This window comes from Drosophila montana, unplaced genomic scaffold (assembly GCF_035044405.1).
Source record: "Drosophila montana isolate Dmon_TW-CO22-7 unplaced genomic scaffold, ASM3504440v1 contig_1083_1, whole genome shotgun sequence".
Classification (NCBI taxonomy): domain Eukaryota; kingdom Metazoa; phylum Arthropoda; class Insecta; order Diptera; family Drosophilidae; genus Drosophila; species Drosophila montana.
Genome location: NW_026996074.1, coordinates 1,072,457 through 1,087,428, shown reverse-complemented (window position 1 = coordinate 1,087,428; position 14,972 = coordinate 1,072,457). Strand labels below are relative to the sequence as shown.

The 14,972-nt window shown below is 38.1% G+C and overlaps 1 protein-coding gene across 4 annotated transcripts in view; it reads right to left on the bottom strand.

Moving 5' to 3' along the window:
* The window catches only part of FER (tyrosine-protein kinase Fer), a 32,190-nt gene that overhangs the window by 6,881 nt on the left and 10,337 nt on the right, over positions 1-14,972 (bottom strand). For all 4 annotated transcript variants that reach the window (XM_064682560.1, XM_064682708.1, XM_064682767.1 and 1 more), the window contains exons 4-6: positions 1,787-1,883; positions 1,384-1,720; positions 32-310 (exon numbers count right to left, since the gene is read on the bottom strand). In XM_064682560.1, the coding sequence (XP_064538630.1) occupies positions 32-310; positions 1,384-1,720; positions 1,787-1,883 (713 nt within the window). The remainder of the gene's footprint in view (positions 1-31; positions 311-1,383; positions 1,721-1,786; positions 1,884-14,972) is intronic.

Genomic DNA, 14,972 nt, shown 5'->3' with positions numbered 1-14,972 from the left:
CTTTGGTGACCTGATATTGTTAGCTACATACTTCTGACTATCTTTGTTCGACTGTATGCCGTTGGAAGCGCTGCTGCCGTTGGATATGACGCTGCCATTGGCAACCGGCGAGCCGCCATTTACATGCTCAATCATCTTCAGTTGTCTCTCCTGGCACTCTTTCACTGCCGACTCCAGCTCGAGCAGGCGTGTACGAAGCCAATCGACGGTTAGATTGTCCACGGTCAGGGTGCTTGCTGTTAGCTTGCCAGGTATGTCCTCGATGAGTGTTTCATCAAATTGGAAGAGCAAGGGAGTTGTGGGTGAAGTTCTGCGAGTAAGAACGAAGAATAACATATTAGTTATACATAGATGATCTAGCTCGGGGCAAAAACAAAATTTACTCAAGCTAGCTTACAACTTCACGTGTCTAATTACAATTTGCTTACAAGCTAAAAATGATTTTAGGGTCAAGCGGATGAAAAGCTTTAAGTTGTTATTATCCTTTTTCAATTTATCACCTGTGGGGTTAATTTTCCAATATCGCATTTTAATATTTTCTATGTCAATATTAATGAATTTTTAATAGATTGTTTAAAATAAAATTAATTCGCATTGGGGAAAACGAAATAAGTTCAAAGCAAAAATTTTGCATGCATTTTACAATATTATTTTTTGAAACCGATCGGACGAAAATTTAACTGTGGCTCCTACGAGCCTTGACTCTCCACCAGGAAGGTGTAATCAAGACAAACAGTTATTTCTAAGTATATATAAAACTGTTTGTCCTGACTGATTGGTGATCAACACAGAGCCCGAACCGTAAGAGCGAGAAAGCTTAAATTTGCACTGTAGTTACCTTATGTGATGAAGATCCACGTTAGAAAAATCGCGAAAAAACGTTTGTTCACCTTCCGATTGGAACCAAACTCATTTTCAAAGATCTTTGTTCAAACTGATTTTAGGGGTGTTTCACACACAAAATGCATTCCTACTTGGTGGAAATGGGGGTCAAAAAGTTTGTGGGTGACGTTTTGCGCTCAAATTCATTTCCAATCTATATGATCTATATGAAAAATCTTTTGAGACGTGTTTCACATTTTTCGCAAAATCAAAATATCCTCGGTAGAAATGCGATTCTAAGATTTTTTTGGGGTAGTTTTAACTCATGTCCGATTTGCTTCAAACTTATTTTCAAAGCTCTACATAAAAACTTAATGAATACGTGTTTCAGCGATTTAGGAAATTTTGCCCGCAACAGTGGTAAATTGGCTTACCGTCCGATCGGTTTCAAACTAATTTTTGAAGATCTTAGAGAGAATTTATTTTATACGTATCAGCGGCAAGGCCGGGGTATACACGCTAAGATAGAGCTATGTATTGTAGATTCAGTATAATACTTACTTGTGTTTCTCTGTAAATTCTCCATATTCCTCCGTCGGATTTATGCTGCTTATCACAGTGTCGATGCGTTTTTGTATCTCTTTGAATTTGTCGGCTGTCAAATCGCCATGCTGTGCCGCTTCCAAAAGTATGTTGCGCCATAAGAGTATAAAGCTCTCCTGCACTGACTGCTGATGTTCTAGCAGACCCGGCAGCAGCACTGTGCGAAAGTCCTTTTCCACCTCTATGGCCTCCGTGATGGACAGCACGTACTCATTGTGTGTAAGATGTAATTTACGGCAGGCTTTTTGATATTTGTCTCGCACATCATCCAGCTTGCGACCGCTTCGACCTGGTGCTGTAAAAACAAATAGCTCGAATACTAACACCCTTGCCAGTGCACAAAACGCCAGGGGGCACTCACCTTTTATGTAGTGCTCTTCAAAGCGCGTGCGCAACGCCTTGTAGCCCTCCAAATGTTTTTGGTATTCGCCTTTCTTTCGCACAACTTCGTCTGTAAGCTGCAATGCATACAAAAGGAACGAATGGGGGTTTTACAAAAGTGAACATGTAATGGCTGTGCCTATGATCTACTTTCCAAAGAGTTTGGTCAGTTACGTCATAAAACGTCAGCAATTAGCCCTTATCTACGAATTACTACATGCGAATACGGAAACAGGGTCTGTTACAGGGCTATCTAATGCACTTTTTCTAACGTGTGCATATCGTGCGAGTACTGTCTCCGTCACATTCTATCGCGCTCTCTCTCTATATCTCTCTCTTTCAAATGTGCAGTGAAGTGACTGGACAAAGGACAAATGACTGCCACAAGCAGCTGAGCCAACATCCGTTAGCATTGCCTACAAAGTCAACTGCTTAACTAATGGCAACAAAGTGCAGTTAGACCACGTCTGCTGCAACATTGTTGCTGCCTCAAAAGCTGCTGAGTCACTATAATGCCGTAGCATAAAAAACCAGCCAGCAGCATGGCAAGCAGATAAGAACACCTGACATCGGGCATTATGCGCCGCACTATGATTAAAAACCGGTATATACGTTTATTAGTGCGGTAGCATGCAATTCCACTGTTTTCAGATCTTATAAGTACAATTATTAACAGGGTATTTAATAGTACAGCATCCTAAGCTATTACCACGGAGTTTGTGCAACATTTTGGACTTTGGCACTAGATGCGGAAGACAGCAAATATTAATTGAAGAGTCATTTTCAACATAAAATGACTTTAAAATAGCCGTAGACACACAGAGACACATACATTAGCACATTTTATTAGCAATTAAATTCAAATTCAATTTTGCCAGCTATAACAATACATAAGTACAATAGGTAGAAATAAATAAGTAAATCGAACCAAAACTACTTGACCCACTTTGATAGCAATATATATTAGTAAATATATGTATATACATATATGTACCTCTGAAGCTCATTGATCCATAAGCTTTTATCATAGCTTACTATTGCTTGTTTATGTTTTAACAAAAAAGAGATGCTTACAAAAAAATTTTTTTTTCGAATCTGCAATATTTTGTGGCTACAAGTAGTTGGTAAGTGGTTAATCAACTTTCAATGAGCGACGCCGATAACTTGTGCAGCTGTTGGCTGCTAATTTGCCTAAAAACTTGTTGTTGCTTGGAAAGAAACTCAAGCACAAACAGTCCGAGACATAGATATATATATATATATATACATACATATATATATATATGTATATAAATACATACATACATGTACGAGGAGCGTGAAACTTGGAACAAACGGCAACAGCACAAAAAAGAAGCAAACAAAAACACTACTTGAAAGTGGGTCACGCGGCGCGTATTTTTTATTTCTGACCACGCTGAGAAGTCAATAGATATACGGGCTGTGTATACTTGGCCGCGCCCCCCATACCGTCGCACCCAGCTTCGCACATTGTTTACAAATGACTGCCAATTTTCCTGCGTCTTCGCAAAGAGTTCTGCCAAGGAAAGTTGCTGCTGGGCATCTGCGCCACCTGCGCCACTTTCTTTGCTTTTCCCACACCACTGAGCGGCTCAACAGCTGATATCAGTTCCCTGTTCCCAGCTCGTAGTCCAAATGTGAGTATATTTTCTGCATGCGCATTCATTGCTGAGACAACGCATGGCATATACATTTTGATTCTGCGAACATATGCAAATGCGGCGATGACCTAATGGAATCTGTGACAAGTTGTGCCAACTGCCACGTTTTGCATTAATCAGCTCTTTTCGGTTTTCTGTTCTCTGTGCTGTTTTTCATACCCTGTAGCTATTGAAAATGGCTACAAAAGGGGTATTATGATTTATGACAATGTATTTAATAGGCAGAAGGAGGCTCCACAGACCCCTTAAAGCATGAACATATCCCCGATCATATCCAATTGCCTAGTCGATCTTCCCATTTCAGTATGTCTGTCTGTCCGATCGCATTGATTATAAGAGCTAGAGATCATATTTGGAAGAAGCGGAGATCATGTTTTTTCGAATAATTGACATCTTACTCCGTTGCTCCAAACTCGATAGGTATCGATGTTAACACTTGGTTTTGGTTTTTTTTTTTGGCGTATAGCTTATCTCGTAGTCGGGCACTCCCGATTTTAGCATTCTTACTTCTTCTGTTGCTGTTGCCGTTTTAGTTTTGACGAAAGCGAAATTTTAAAATATTTGCAAAAGCTGTTGTTGTGTATTTTGTAAATGAAATGGCAAATAACTATGAATGTTTTGACGAAAGGTGTTCAACTAGGAATTCATATAAAAAATTGAAATCAAATTTAATTTATACCTGTTTCTGTTTTAAGTAGGTCTTTTTAACACGTTTTTGATTTTGCATGGTTTCGATTATAACGATTCAAAATCTACTTGGTTTACATTTTGGTAAAATAAAAAATATTTTCAATTATTTATTTCAAATTTAATACTCTAGAAAATGTTTAATTTAGGGAATTCTCTTTTTGTGGATACAAGGAAGAAAGCCTATTTCGTTCATTACAAGTCTGTTTTATAGTATTTGTTTTTATACCCCGAACTGATTGAAAATGGGTAAAAAGGTAATTATCTTCAAAACAAAAGGTTGTTGCCTTTTTGCGAATCTATTAATATTCTATGACTGCGGAAAATGTCATCAGGAACATTAGTTATTAAGGAGACCGTTGGCAAGTCACGTGACAGCAAGCAAAGCGCAAGTATCTCTTTAACAATCAAATAGGTAAAAATGTGTTAAGCTTGAGCTTGAGCATCATGTTTTGTTAGTTAAAGATTCGAGTGTCCCCTAGTCGGTCACTGTCACTGTCACTGTCACTGTCACACGGTCACTGCCGATTGGTCACTTATATTTGTGATTTAATAACATAGAAATATGGAACCAATCACATATTTTTGTATACGATACTTGTAGTTTCTACACGGTTTTGTCTGGAACGTGTGAAGGAAAACCCCGTTGGGGTTGAACTGTGTGTTGGTCATCAATCAGTCAGTCCGTCAATCAGGACAAACAGTTTTATTATATACATACTGGACAGTAAAAAATCACTTATTTCTTTTAACATTCCCGAAAAACCCCCCAAAGAGCAACAAAAATAGTCGGCAACAAGGAACGCACTTAAAAAAAATATCTTAATCAAGCGAAATTCAATTCATGTCTTTCAAAGAAATTGCCTTTAATAAAAATAAATTTGTCAAACGTATTGCGGAGTCGTGACGTAATAAAAAACAACCAAGCCGGAAAGCCCACAGAAGTGACAACAACAACAAACTAAAATCTAAACACACTCGTCGATGGCGGCGACGAAGCTGATTTTTGTGTGTTTCGGCATTTTTTTTTATGACGAGTGGAGCGCGTGAGACTTTTTCTTGGCTTACAATTTGAATAAGAAATGGTGGAGCAGCTGTGACAACAATAACAACAATGTGGGCCAATGATTTTCCCTTTGTTGTTTATTGTCTACTTGGTCTATAACTCAAGTCTTTGGGAAATCAATGCAACTGATTGTGTGGCATTTTGAATAGTTAAGCGCCGGGCGGTGTTTCGAGTAGGTTGCGCAACCGTTGACAGCAATAATAATAACAATAATAATAATAATGTTGATAATGACGAGGTCTTATGAAATATAAAGGCGTCTAAAATATGGCTATTTATTTAGCTAGCAATTGCAAATTATGCAAATTTCCGGACATTGGCCAGTAAACACACAAACATACACAAGTCTTTAGTCCGAACTCGAACGCGGACATTCGGGCTCGTGTCTGGGCTTGGACCTGGTGAATGAACTTCCGTCTCGCTGCTCGGTCACTAGATAACTACAATGGACACGCCAATATTTACGGCCAATTCGTTAGTAACATAGTATGCTAGTGATACTAGAAATGTGACCAGAGAGCGACATTTGGGTGTTGCTTTGTTCAACAGCTTTAATGGGACTATATGACAATATGGACATGGTTCAAATTCGCGCTCCGCCTTAATAAATTGCGATTTCGAGTATTGGCAGGAAAATACCGACAAAATAACTGACAGAATGCCACGCGGACCCACTTAAAAAGTCATTTTACATTTCCATATTATTGCATGCGGCATTTGTGCTAATTTGCATGCGTGCCAAGTGAAAACGGAGCGATGGAAAATAATTAATGTGTTAGCATAAGTTTGTCAATATGAAACGCAGGCAACACTTTCTTTTTCCGTTGAATGTCAAAAGCAGACAAAAGAATAGAATGGTAGTTGAGCAAAATTATCCCCTCAAGTGAAAGTGTGTGACAATACGAAGCAAATTTTTGTTACTGACCATCTATGCATTTGTTTCTTGAATCTCAATTTTTGGGCCAGAGCGCAGGCTAAGACGAGGTTTAATGAAAGGTCCTAATTCGCAACCGCTGTTGAACCACTTTTCAATAACAAAAGTCATTGACATGCCGCTTCGCATCTTGCTTTGCTCTTGCCAATAACTCGCCAAGCAGATTAAAACGAAATTCTGACAAAATTTAAAACGTCAAACAGGTCACATACACAAACACACACCATATACGACATTTATTATTATTATTTTTTAAATAAATAATTACGTAAAATCTCAGGAGTATTAACTTTTTCGATTCTATAATGTGATTTAATCATTAATTCAGTCGCTTATAATAATTTTATTATAAACGAGAATTTACAGGTATCTTTGACACGACGAAGATCCAATACCCTTGTAAACAGAATACTTGGACATACAAAAACTCATTTTTGGACCGATTCTTCCTATCGTGCTATTTATGTTTATAGTGCCATATTAATAAGATTTGGATCAAATGTTACCATAGCTTAACTAATAAATGCATTGATTAAGATATGTTGATAAACTAAAAGTTTTTAATATAACAACTTAATTTTTGATCGATCGTTCCTATATACACCTATATGAGTTTTCTGTAGTAGTCCGATTTTATAGGATTTTGCATATATTTAAGGAGCATAGTGTGACTTTTGGCTGCCGGGATTGGTCAAGGTATCTTAATAAGCAAAATGGTTGGTAATACAAGAATATACTTTTCGACAAATCTCTCCTATGACAGCTATATGATATAGTTGTCCGATCTGAACGGTTCCGACATATGTACTGCCTGCCAATAGAAAGTCGGACCTATGCAAAGTTTCAAGTCGATAGTTTTAAAACTGAGAGACTCGTTTGCATAGAAGAGACAGAAATAGACATGGCTATATCAACTAGGATATTTATGCAGGTCAAGGATTCTCATTTCATGGGAAAATTATAATACTCTATACAAGGGTATAAAAATGTATTTTAAGTCAGTATGCTACAAATACCATGCATATTTAAAAATGGTATATATCAAAAGTGGTATGGTTCCCAGGTAACTATAATACTTCAATTTATTATATAAATATTTTTTTTTTTTGAATATTTAAAATATTTTTAAATTGGAATCCCGTGTAAAATGACTGCTTGTAACATTGATCTTTATTGGGAAAGTTTTTTATCTAGGTGTAGGAGAATGTGTGAGAATGCACATATGCATTCATTTTTAAGCCCTGAACCCATTGAATATAAGTAAAAATTGTCAAATGGTTTTGAGCAAATGTATGTAACAGGCAGAAGGAAGCATCTCCGAACCTGTAAAGTGTATTTATTTATATAGTGTATATTATTTTAAACTTTAAGAGCTACTGGAAATTTCAGTAATCATTGACAACTTGCCCTGTTTTCATGAAATCGATCAAAATCGCACATGTGTTTGCGTAGAAGAAAGCTAGAATGTTGTGTGACAGTAGTTTCGCGCGGGGTGCAGGGAATCTCGTAGTCGGGTGCTATCGACTAGAGCACTCTTACTTGTTATTTCTTAATACACAAATTGACAGACTGTACATATGTATATGCTTTTGACGACAAGGGAGCGAGCATAGAGCGCACAGCGTTTGGCTCATATAGGGCAGCTAGGGAAGTTGGAAAGTGTTGCCCGGCTGCTTGTTGACTGGCTTTGCTAATTTATTTTTACTGCGCCTCAAACATGATGGAGTACTTGGGGTGCTGCAGCAAGAAATTAAGTTGCAGTCGCAGTCGCAATCGCAGCGCAGTCCAAAGCTAAGTGGCAGGTACACAGCCACACACTGAAGTAACAGCCGGGGCCATAAAGTATCTCGCGCTGCTCATGCGCATACAGCTAACGAGACGAGACCGAAACTGGCCCTGGCTTAAGTCTGGCCCCACTGCCCCTTACTCTAGGCATTTGCTTGGCTCTGGTTTGCTTCTTTATTGTTTTCAGCGCATGCTATCCTTTTATTTTCCTTTCTCTCTCTCTATCCCGCTCCCTCTCTCTCTCTGTATTTTTGTATCTTTTTTTGTTCGTTCGTTCTGTCGTGTTGAGTTTTCTGTTTTGTGACTATGCCTGTTGCAGACTTGTTTCATAACTGGTCCACGATTCTCGGAATTGGAGGAACAAAGGCTGGGACTGATTTTGATTTTGACCGACAAACGTTGCCTGCGCTTGTGTTCGTAGCCGTAGCCGTATCTGTTGCCGTTGACTACTCCTCGTGCTGCTGGCTGTTTGCTCAACTCGGTTTTACTCCAACTCCAACTCGAACTTGGCTTGGCCATCAACAGGCGACAGCGGTGGCACAAAACAAAAAAGGCAAAATGTACTTGAAATTGACTGAAAAGATATGCCGCACATGCGCGTAGATTATTATGAGATAAAGCCAAGCGTACCGGCCAAGTTGTTGTTGTTTGTTGTTTAATATTGTTATTGTATCAAGCTTGCTTTTGTTATATGTATGTAGGTACGCACTGCTCTACACGAAGGGTTGTAAAGAAATTAATTTTCGTGCGTACCCGTGGTAAGGGCGACAGCTTTTCTTATATAAGAAAAAAAGCTTAAGTATTCATATGGAAATGCAAATGTTTACTATTTGCCCGGGCAATCTATTAGTCATTAAATTTCGTGTTTTCCTCCCTCCAAGTTTCTGTACCAGCGTTAAATATTCACAAGGTAATTCAGACACATATTCATTAAATTTATGTGTATAGCTTTGAGATGAGGCTTCAAGTCGATCGCACTACAGTTAAAAACTTAACTTAAAATCAAGATATTCTGAGTGTACTCTGACCGTGCGTCTTGCATGCGGGGTTCCAAATAATGGTTCGTGAAAACTCCTACACGCATTCATCTCTAAATGAAACTCGGTAAGTGACTATCAACAGCGTATACAAAGGGCTTATACAAAGGGCTCAGCCCAGAGTTTGTTGCCTGTTGGCCTTTAATAAATTGTTAGAAAACATTTTGACTTGCTATGACTTATCCTTAATTAGAACTATGGAAATAAACAGATCGGCATTTAGGACTAGTAAAGTCATGCTAAACGTTTGTAAAAAATATACTCTTGCTTATAATTGCTTTAGTTTTGCTAAACCCAAACAAGTGTACGTAGCAGGCAGAAGGAGGCGTGTCATGACACAAGTTGAGATTCTCTATTTTAGTAACGCCTTCATCTACCGTTATTGTTATACCCTGTACCAATTATACTAAAAAGGGTGTAAAGTTTTTTAGAAATCATGTAACATGCGATACTTTGCCGTTGTTTTTGCAGCTTCCAAAAATACTTATTATACACGGTTTTATAATTGTTTATTGTAAATTGCCCTGTTGCTCTTCTTTTTGCAGCTGCTCTCGTTATTGCTGCTGTTGCTGTTGTTGCATCTGTGGTACCAGTCTGCGAGAGGGCGATCAACTTTGCCTCAGCTTTTAAGATTCTAATTACTTTTTGGGACAATTTACCTGAGCTTTTATAAGTATTTGATATGTATTTAAATGTATAGATGTACATATGTACTTGAGCCAAACATACAAATGTATTTCATATGTAAGGCAAGACGCACCAACCGGTTCTATCAGTCGTGCAGTGAGGCACACGGGCAGTTAATATCTTTGCATTTGACGTCATTATATTGTTGACACGAGCGTATCTTGTAGTTATTAGCGGAAAGCAGCTTGCGCAAATTTCTGATTGTAAGACAACTGCTCGACTTCGCGACGCAATTGCAGAGCGAGGCAAATCGAATGGAGTCATAGCCATTGACAGCGAGGAAAGCTAATATTGTGATAGATACTTCTGTATAGAGTTGTAATATGATTTTTGCAATTTACTTCATTTTGATGACAATTAAGAGATACGCAGCATGTCTCAGTAGGCGTAATTTGACCATTTAGCAGCCAATTAACTTTAACAATGTAAACGCATGCAAATGCACAGTATATGCTATAGACATTAGATAGTAAATCGTATGATAAGTGTAAAAAATTAGATAAAGTCGACACTGGAGAGCCGGTAGTGAAGATTCGTAAGTGAACTACTTTCACGGTCGAAAGTTTGTGCGATTTTAAGAATTTCTCTTTCGCAATAATTGACGGCAAATCACTTCAATTAAGAAGTTGCGAGTGCAAAGACAACCGCAAACGTAAAAGAAGGCAAGAAATTAAGCCCCCTAACCAAGAACCAGATATGAACATGAAGACGTTCAGGTTTTCAGATTGCTCCACTTTCTGTGGGTCACTGTCGACACGGATGTGGATTCGGATCTGTGCTACACAAAATCCGCCAACAAACAAGTTAAACTGACAATCAGCTTCAACTTTGATGCATTGCGCTCGGCTCAACCAAATCTGGCACATGGAAAAAACTTCCCCCTAATACCAGCGCCACCAAAAAAGCTAAGTTAAGTAAGCTCGATTAAGAGATGCCCTCTACAATTTATAAGTATTTCAAAAAGCAGAGCTATCCCTTTAAAATATTGTTTCAATTATGACGGGAAAAGCGGGAAAGAAGTAAAATAGTAAAATAAATCGGGGATGCAAATCAATATTTATCAATTCTTAGTAGAAGGAGGCTAAGGATATTGCTAATAAAGTTGATAGCGCATGCTATGCGAGAATGTAACGACTCTGATGGAGTCGGAGATGACTCGTTCATAAAGATGTATATGGCTGACCTTAAGCCGAGTAAAAACTATTTACAAAATGTATTAAAAAAGGAATTGTCCATTGTGTGGAGCGGGAAAGTAGAAGCACAGCCGCTGCCAAAAATAAACCGCTTGCAGTGTGATTCTTAGAGGGTAATTCAATTTTGTGACATAGTGTGTAATGCATAAAAACAGATGTCTCCAACTCCAAACATCAAATTCATATACATTTTGTTTTATTGACCCGAGTCGATCTGTCCCTTCGTCTGCCGTTCCTTTCGGGTTTTCGTATGTTTATTAAGTTATTATACTAACCTGAGATCAGGGTATACCTAAGTCCTAAACCATGTTTTGGTGTACAGGGTATATATTTATACTTTTGACCATACCAAATGGGAAAAACGTTTCAACTTTTCGCACGTACTTCGCCATGACGCTGACCAATAAACTGACCATTGATGCTTGTTGTTGGGCATTGACATAACAAGTTTATTGTCTCTGGGCCATAAATAATCACAGTTATGTATGTATGTGGCTGCCAAGCTGCGAATTGCTCGACTCTTGTTGTGCTCAGCCTCTTAGTTTCTAGTGGCACTTTGTCACTTTTCATTGCTCCCAAACTCCTACTGGCAATTGCCTTGACCAAACAGCGTTGCGGTAATGTCAGTCTATGTATGTATGTGTGTGTGTGTGCTTATGTATGTGTGGTGTCATCGTCCAATGTTGTGAAAGTTCAATGCCATATGATTTGCTAGTTCGGGCTTTGTTTCTGTCTCACTCCGTATTCTTTAGAAATATAGTAACAGCAATATAAATCACTAGCTGTTTTTTTCCGGTCTTGCCCGGTCCAATCTTTGACCCTCATTTTTCAACAAAGAGGGGTGGATTTTTCAAAATGTGGTATTCAAAAATGAGTTTGAAGACTTATGGTAATCAATAGAATTGCATAGAACCGGTTTCCGTTAAATTTCCACAGTTAAGCGGGAATTTTTCAAAATCTCTGAGAACGTATTCATTTGGACTTTATAAAGAGTATTGAAAATAAGTTCAAAGCCAATCTAGCGAATTTTAAATCGGAGCACATACAACTTTCGAAAATCATTTTCCCCCCTTTTATTATTTGCGCAAACTGTGAAACACGTCTTAAATGAATTCCCATAGAGATTCTTGGAAATTTGTACGATCCCGCAACTTTAGTCTCGAAATCCCTAACCCTCATATCCACTCAGATAAGGCAACTACAGTAAAAATTTCATCTTTCTTGCTTTCTCGGTATGAGCTGTGATCACCCATCAGTCAGTTATTCAGGACAAACAGTTTTACATATTGAACAAGTAAGAGGTTCTACTCGGGAGCTCCCGACTAGAGGATACCCTGAACCCTCTTATTCCAACACTAAATGCAGCTCGCATTACGCGCTCTTCTGCTTAAGTAGTAATAAAAATAAGTTAAAAAACCCTTTTGGCAGGGTTCGAACTTGCAACTGACCGCATTACTTGCTGCCGCCTCTACTCAACAGCCACACCAGCCAAAAAAAAAATTATTTTCTCGGTAGGGGTCGAACTCGCAACAGACCGAACTACTGGCCGCCACCTCTACCCAACAGCCACACCAATAATTGAGTTTTAATGAGAAAAAAACGAATTAAAATAGCAGCACAGAAAACAATACAATCGCAATTGCAATGCTGTTGATAGAATTCCAAGCAGACGCGCATGAATGTGTGCGTGTACATGTATAAAAAAATTCTCCGAATTTGCGCTAGCTGCCGCAAACACGTCGGCAGCCAAAACACATTTTCTTTTGTGTTTTTTAACAGACCTTGATGAAATTTTTAGCAGTACATCTTATTGTTCTATAAAATATTCGTGTATTCTAAAAATGACAATTGCATTTAAATTGAGGCTTATATTGATGGGCAGCATAAATTGGTTTTTTTACTTGATTTATAACTATGAGGTATTAGCGGGGAGGCGGTGATAGCTATAAAATGAAAGATACTTGATATACATATATATATTATTCTAGAAGCTAAATGTCAAGTTTGGTGACTCTAGCTCATATTCTAGAAGCAATATAGTGACTGTAGCTCTTATTATTTACCAAAATTGCTCAAAAAACATGATTTCGATATCAATTTTTATCGATAACGGAAACGGGGAAAGTTATCGAATATCGGAAACAAACTCTATCTGCGCGGGCACTAGGAGGACCTACAGCTAAAATGTCAAGTCTCTAGCTCTTATAGGTTCTGAGATCCTTGCGACAGACATGGACATGGCTAGATCGACTCGGCTTTTGATACTGATCAAGAACATATATACTTAATGTGGTCGAAGATGCTTCCTTCTGCCTTTAACATACATTTGCACAAATACACTATACCCATTTTCAATGGGTGCAGGGTATAAAAATGTATTGCAAGGTAAACAAGGTAAAAAAGAGTATCGGCATCAGATCTGCTGATATATGCATTCGTAGTTTCGTCTGTTGATAACTAAATATACCAGAGCACATACAAACACATGCATGATAGTAATGATCCATCGAAAAACAATAATAAATAATTCGGATATTATGACGGTAGCTTACAGATCTTCTGAAGCCCAAAATAATAGCTTTGTATGCCGTTGATTAAAAACCCTTTATTGGAGAGGCACAAGCCGATCGTTCTTAGGTTACCTTGATGAAATAGCACTCCGATTTAATAAGTTCTTTTTAAACTGTCAGAAACGTAAAGACGCTAATTATTGGTAACTTAAGAAAAAAAAAATTTAGCAACAATATATGTTTAAAAAAAATGTGAGTACATTTGAATACCCTTTGCAAACTTATTAGGCTACATCTACACTTATTTTCTGTGGCCACTGACTCATTTTCCATTGATGAACATAGTTTTGACTGCACTTTCCATTGAATTTAAGTTTATTTATTAACACAAACATACATAACATACGCGAACATTAAACACATGCTTACATTAATTAACACAATGCGCACATAGCGACCCACACACATATAATGTATGTACGTATTTACGAAGCTGTCGTCACATGCATCGCTGACCTCAATCGCCTGCCATCAAATGTCAATTTACAGAGCAACAGTTCTGTGGGATCAGAAAGTCAAGATGCTTGTTAATATAAACTTGTTTACAACAAACGTTCGAACGTCCCTCGTACTTTAAATCACATTGTTGTCATTGGTCTCATTACACATATGTAGTTCTTTTGCAGTTAACTAGGCTGTAAATTTCATTCTTGCTTTGGTATGGGGCTGCTCTGTCGCCTCGGCGGGTAGCTTAGCTGCATTTTAACAAACGAATGCATTGTCCTTTGAGCGGCAACCAACATCGTCGTGTCAAGGTGAAATTGTAAAAGAAATCGATTGATTTACATAGTTTTTAGTACATATATGCGCGAAAGAAAAGATGTCGTATTGTGATGTCGGGGTCGCGTGCGCCAATAGCATGGCCCGACACCACACTTTTAAGGTTTCCAAGAGCCGGAATGACGACTAAACCAACTGCGGCATGTGGACTTTGAGTGTTTCTTTTAATTGTGCTCTGCACATTTTGGAGTAAACTAGTTGAATGATACCTAAATTAATCTGAGCCATAATCAATAGTCAAATTTAGAACCATCTAATATGCTTGCAGCCTCGATTCTTTTTCGATTTGGTGCTGTGCTGCGCCATTCTTATTTTTAGTGGCAGCTATAAAATATTTTCGATTTCTCTTTAAATAAAATGAAACGTAGCCGCTCTGCATACCTCAACAGCTCTACAATTAAACAAAAAATCGGGGCTCTTTAATTCTAGTGCTCGCCACAATTGCAGCTGTCGCATTAGCGGCTGCACTTGTACCTAATAAAATTAGTTTTTGCAAAACTAAAATTCATGTTGCGGGACACGCTGCGGCTACGTAATCTGCTTATTTTTAAAGAAAACAATACTCGCAACGTGTTTACTCAATTGCAGGGACATAAATGGGGTATAAATTACCCAAATGAGCTCATAATTTAAATGTCCCAAGCCACTCGAACATACCGATTTGCGAGAGGCAAATCAATAATCAAAAGTATTGAAAAAAGTGAATGGTTAGATTATAAATATAACCAAAAGCAAAGTGGCTGTA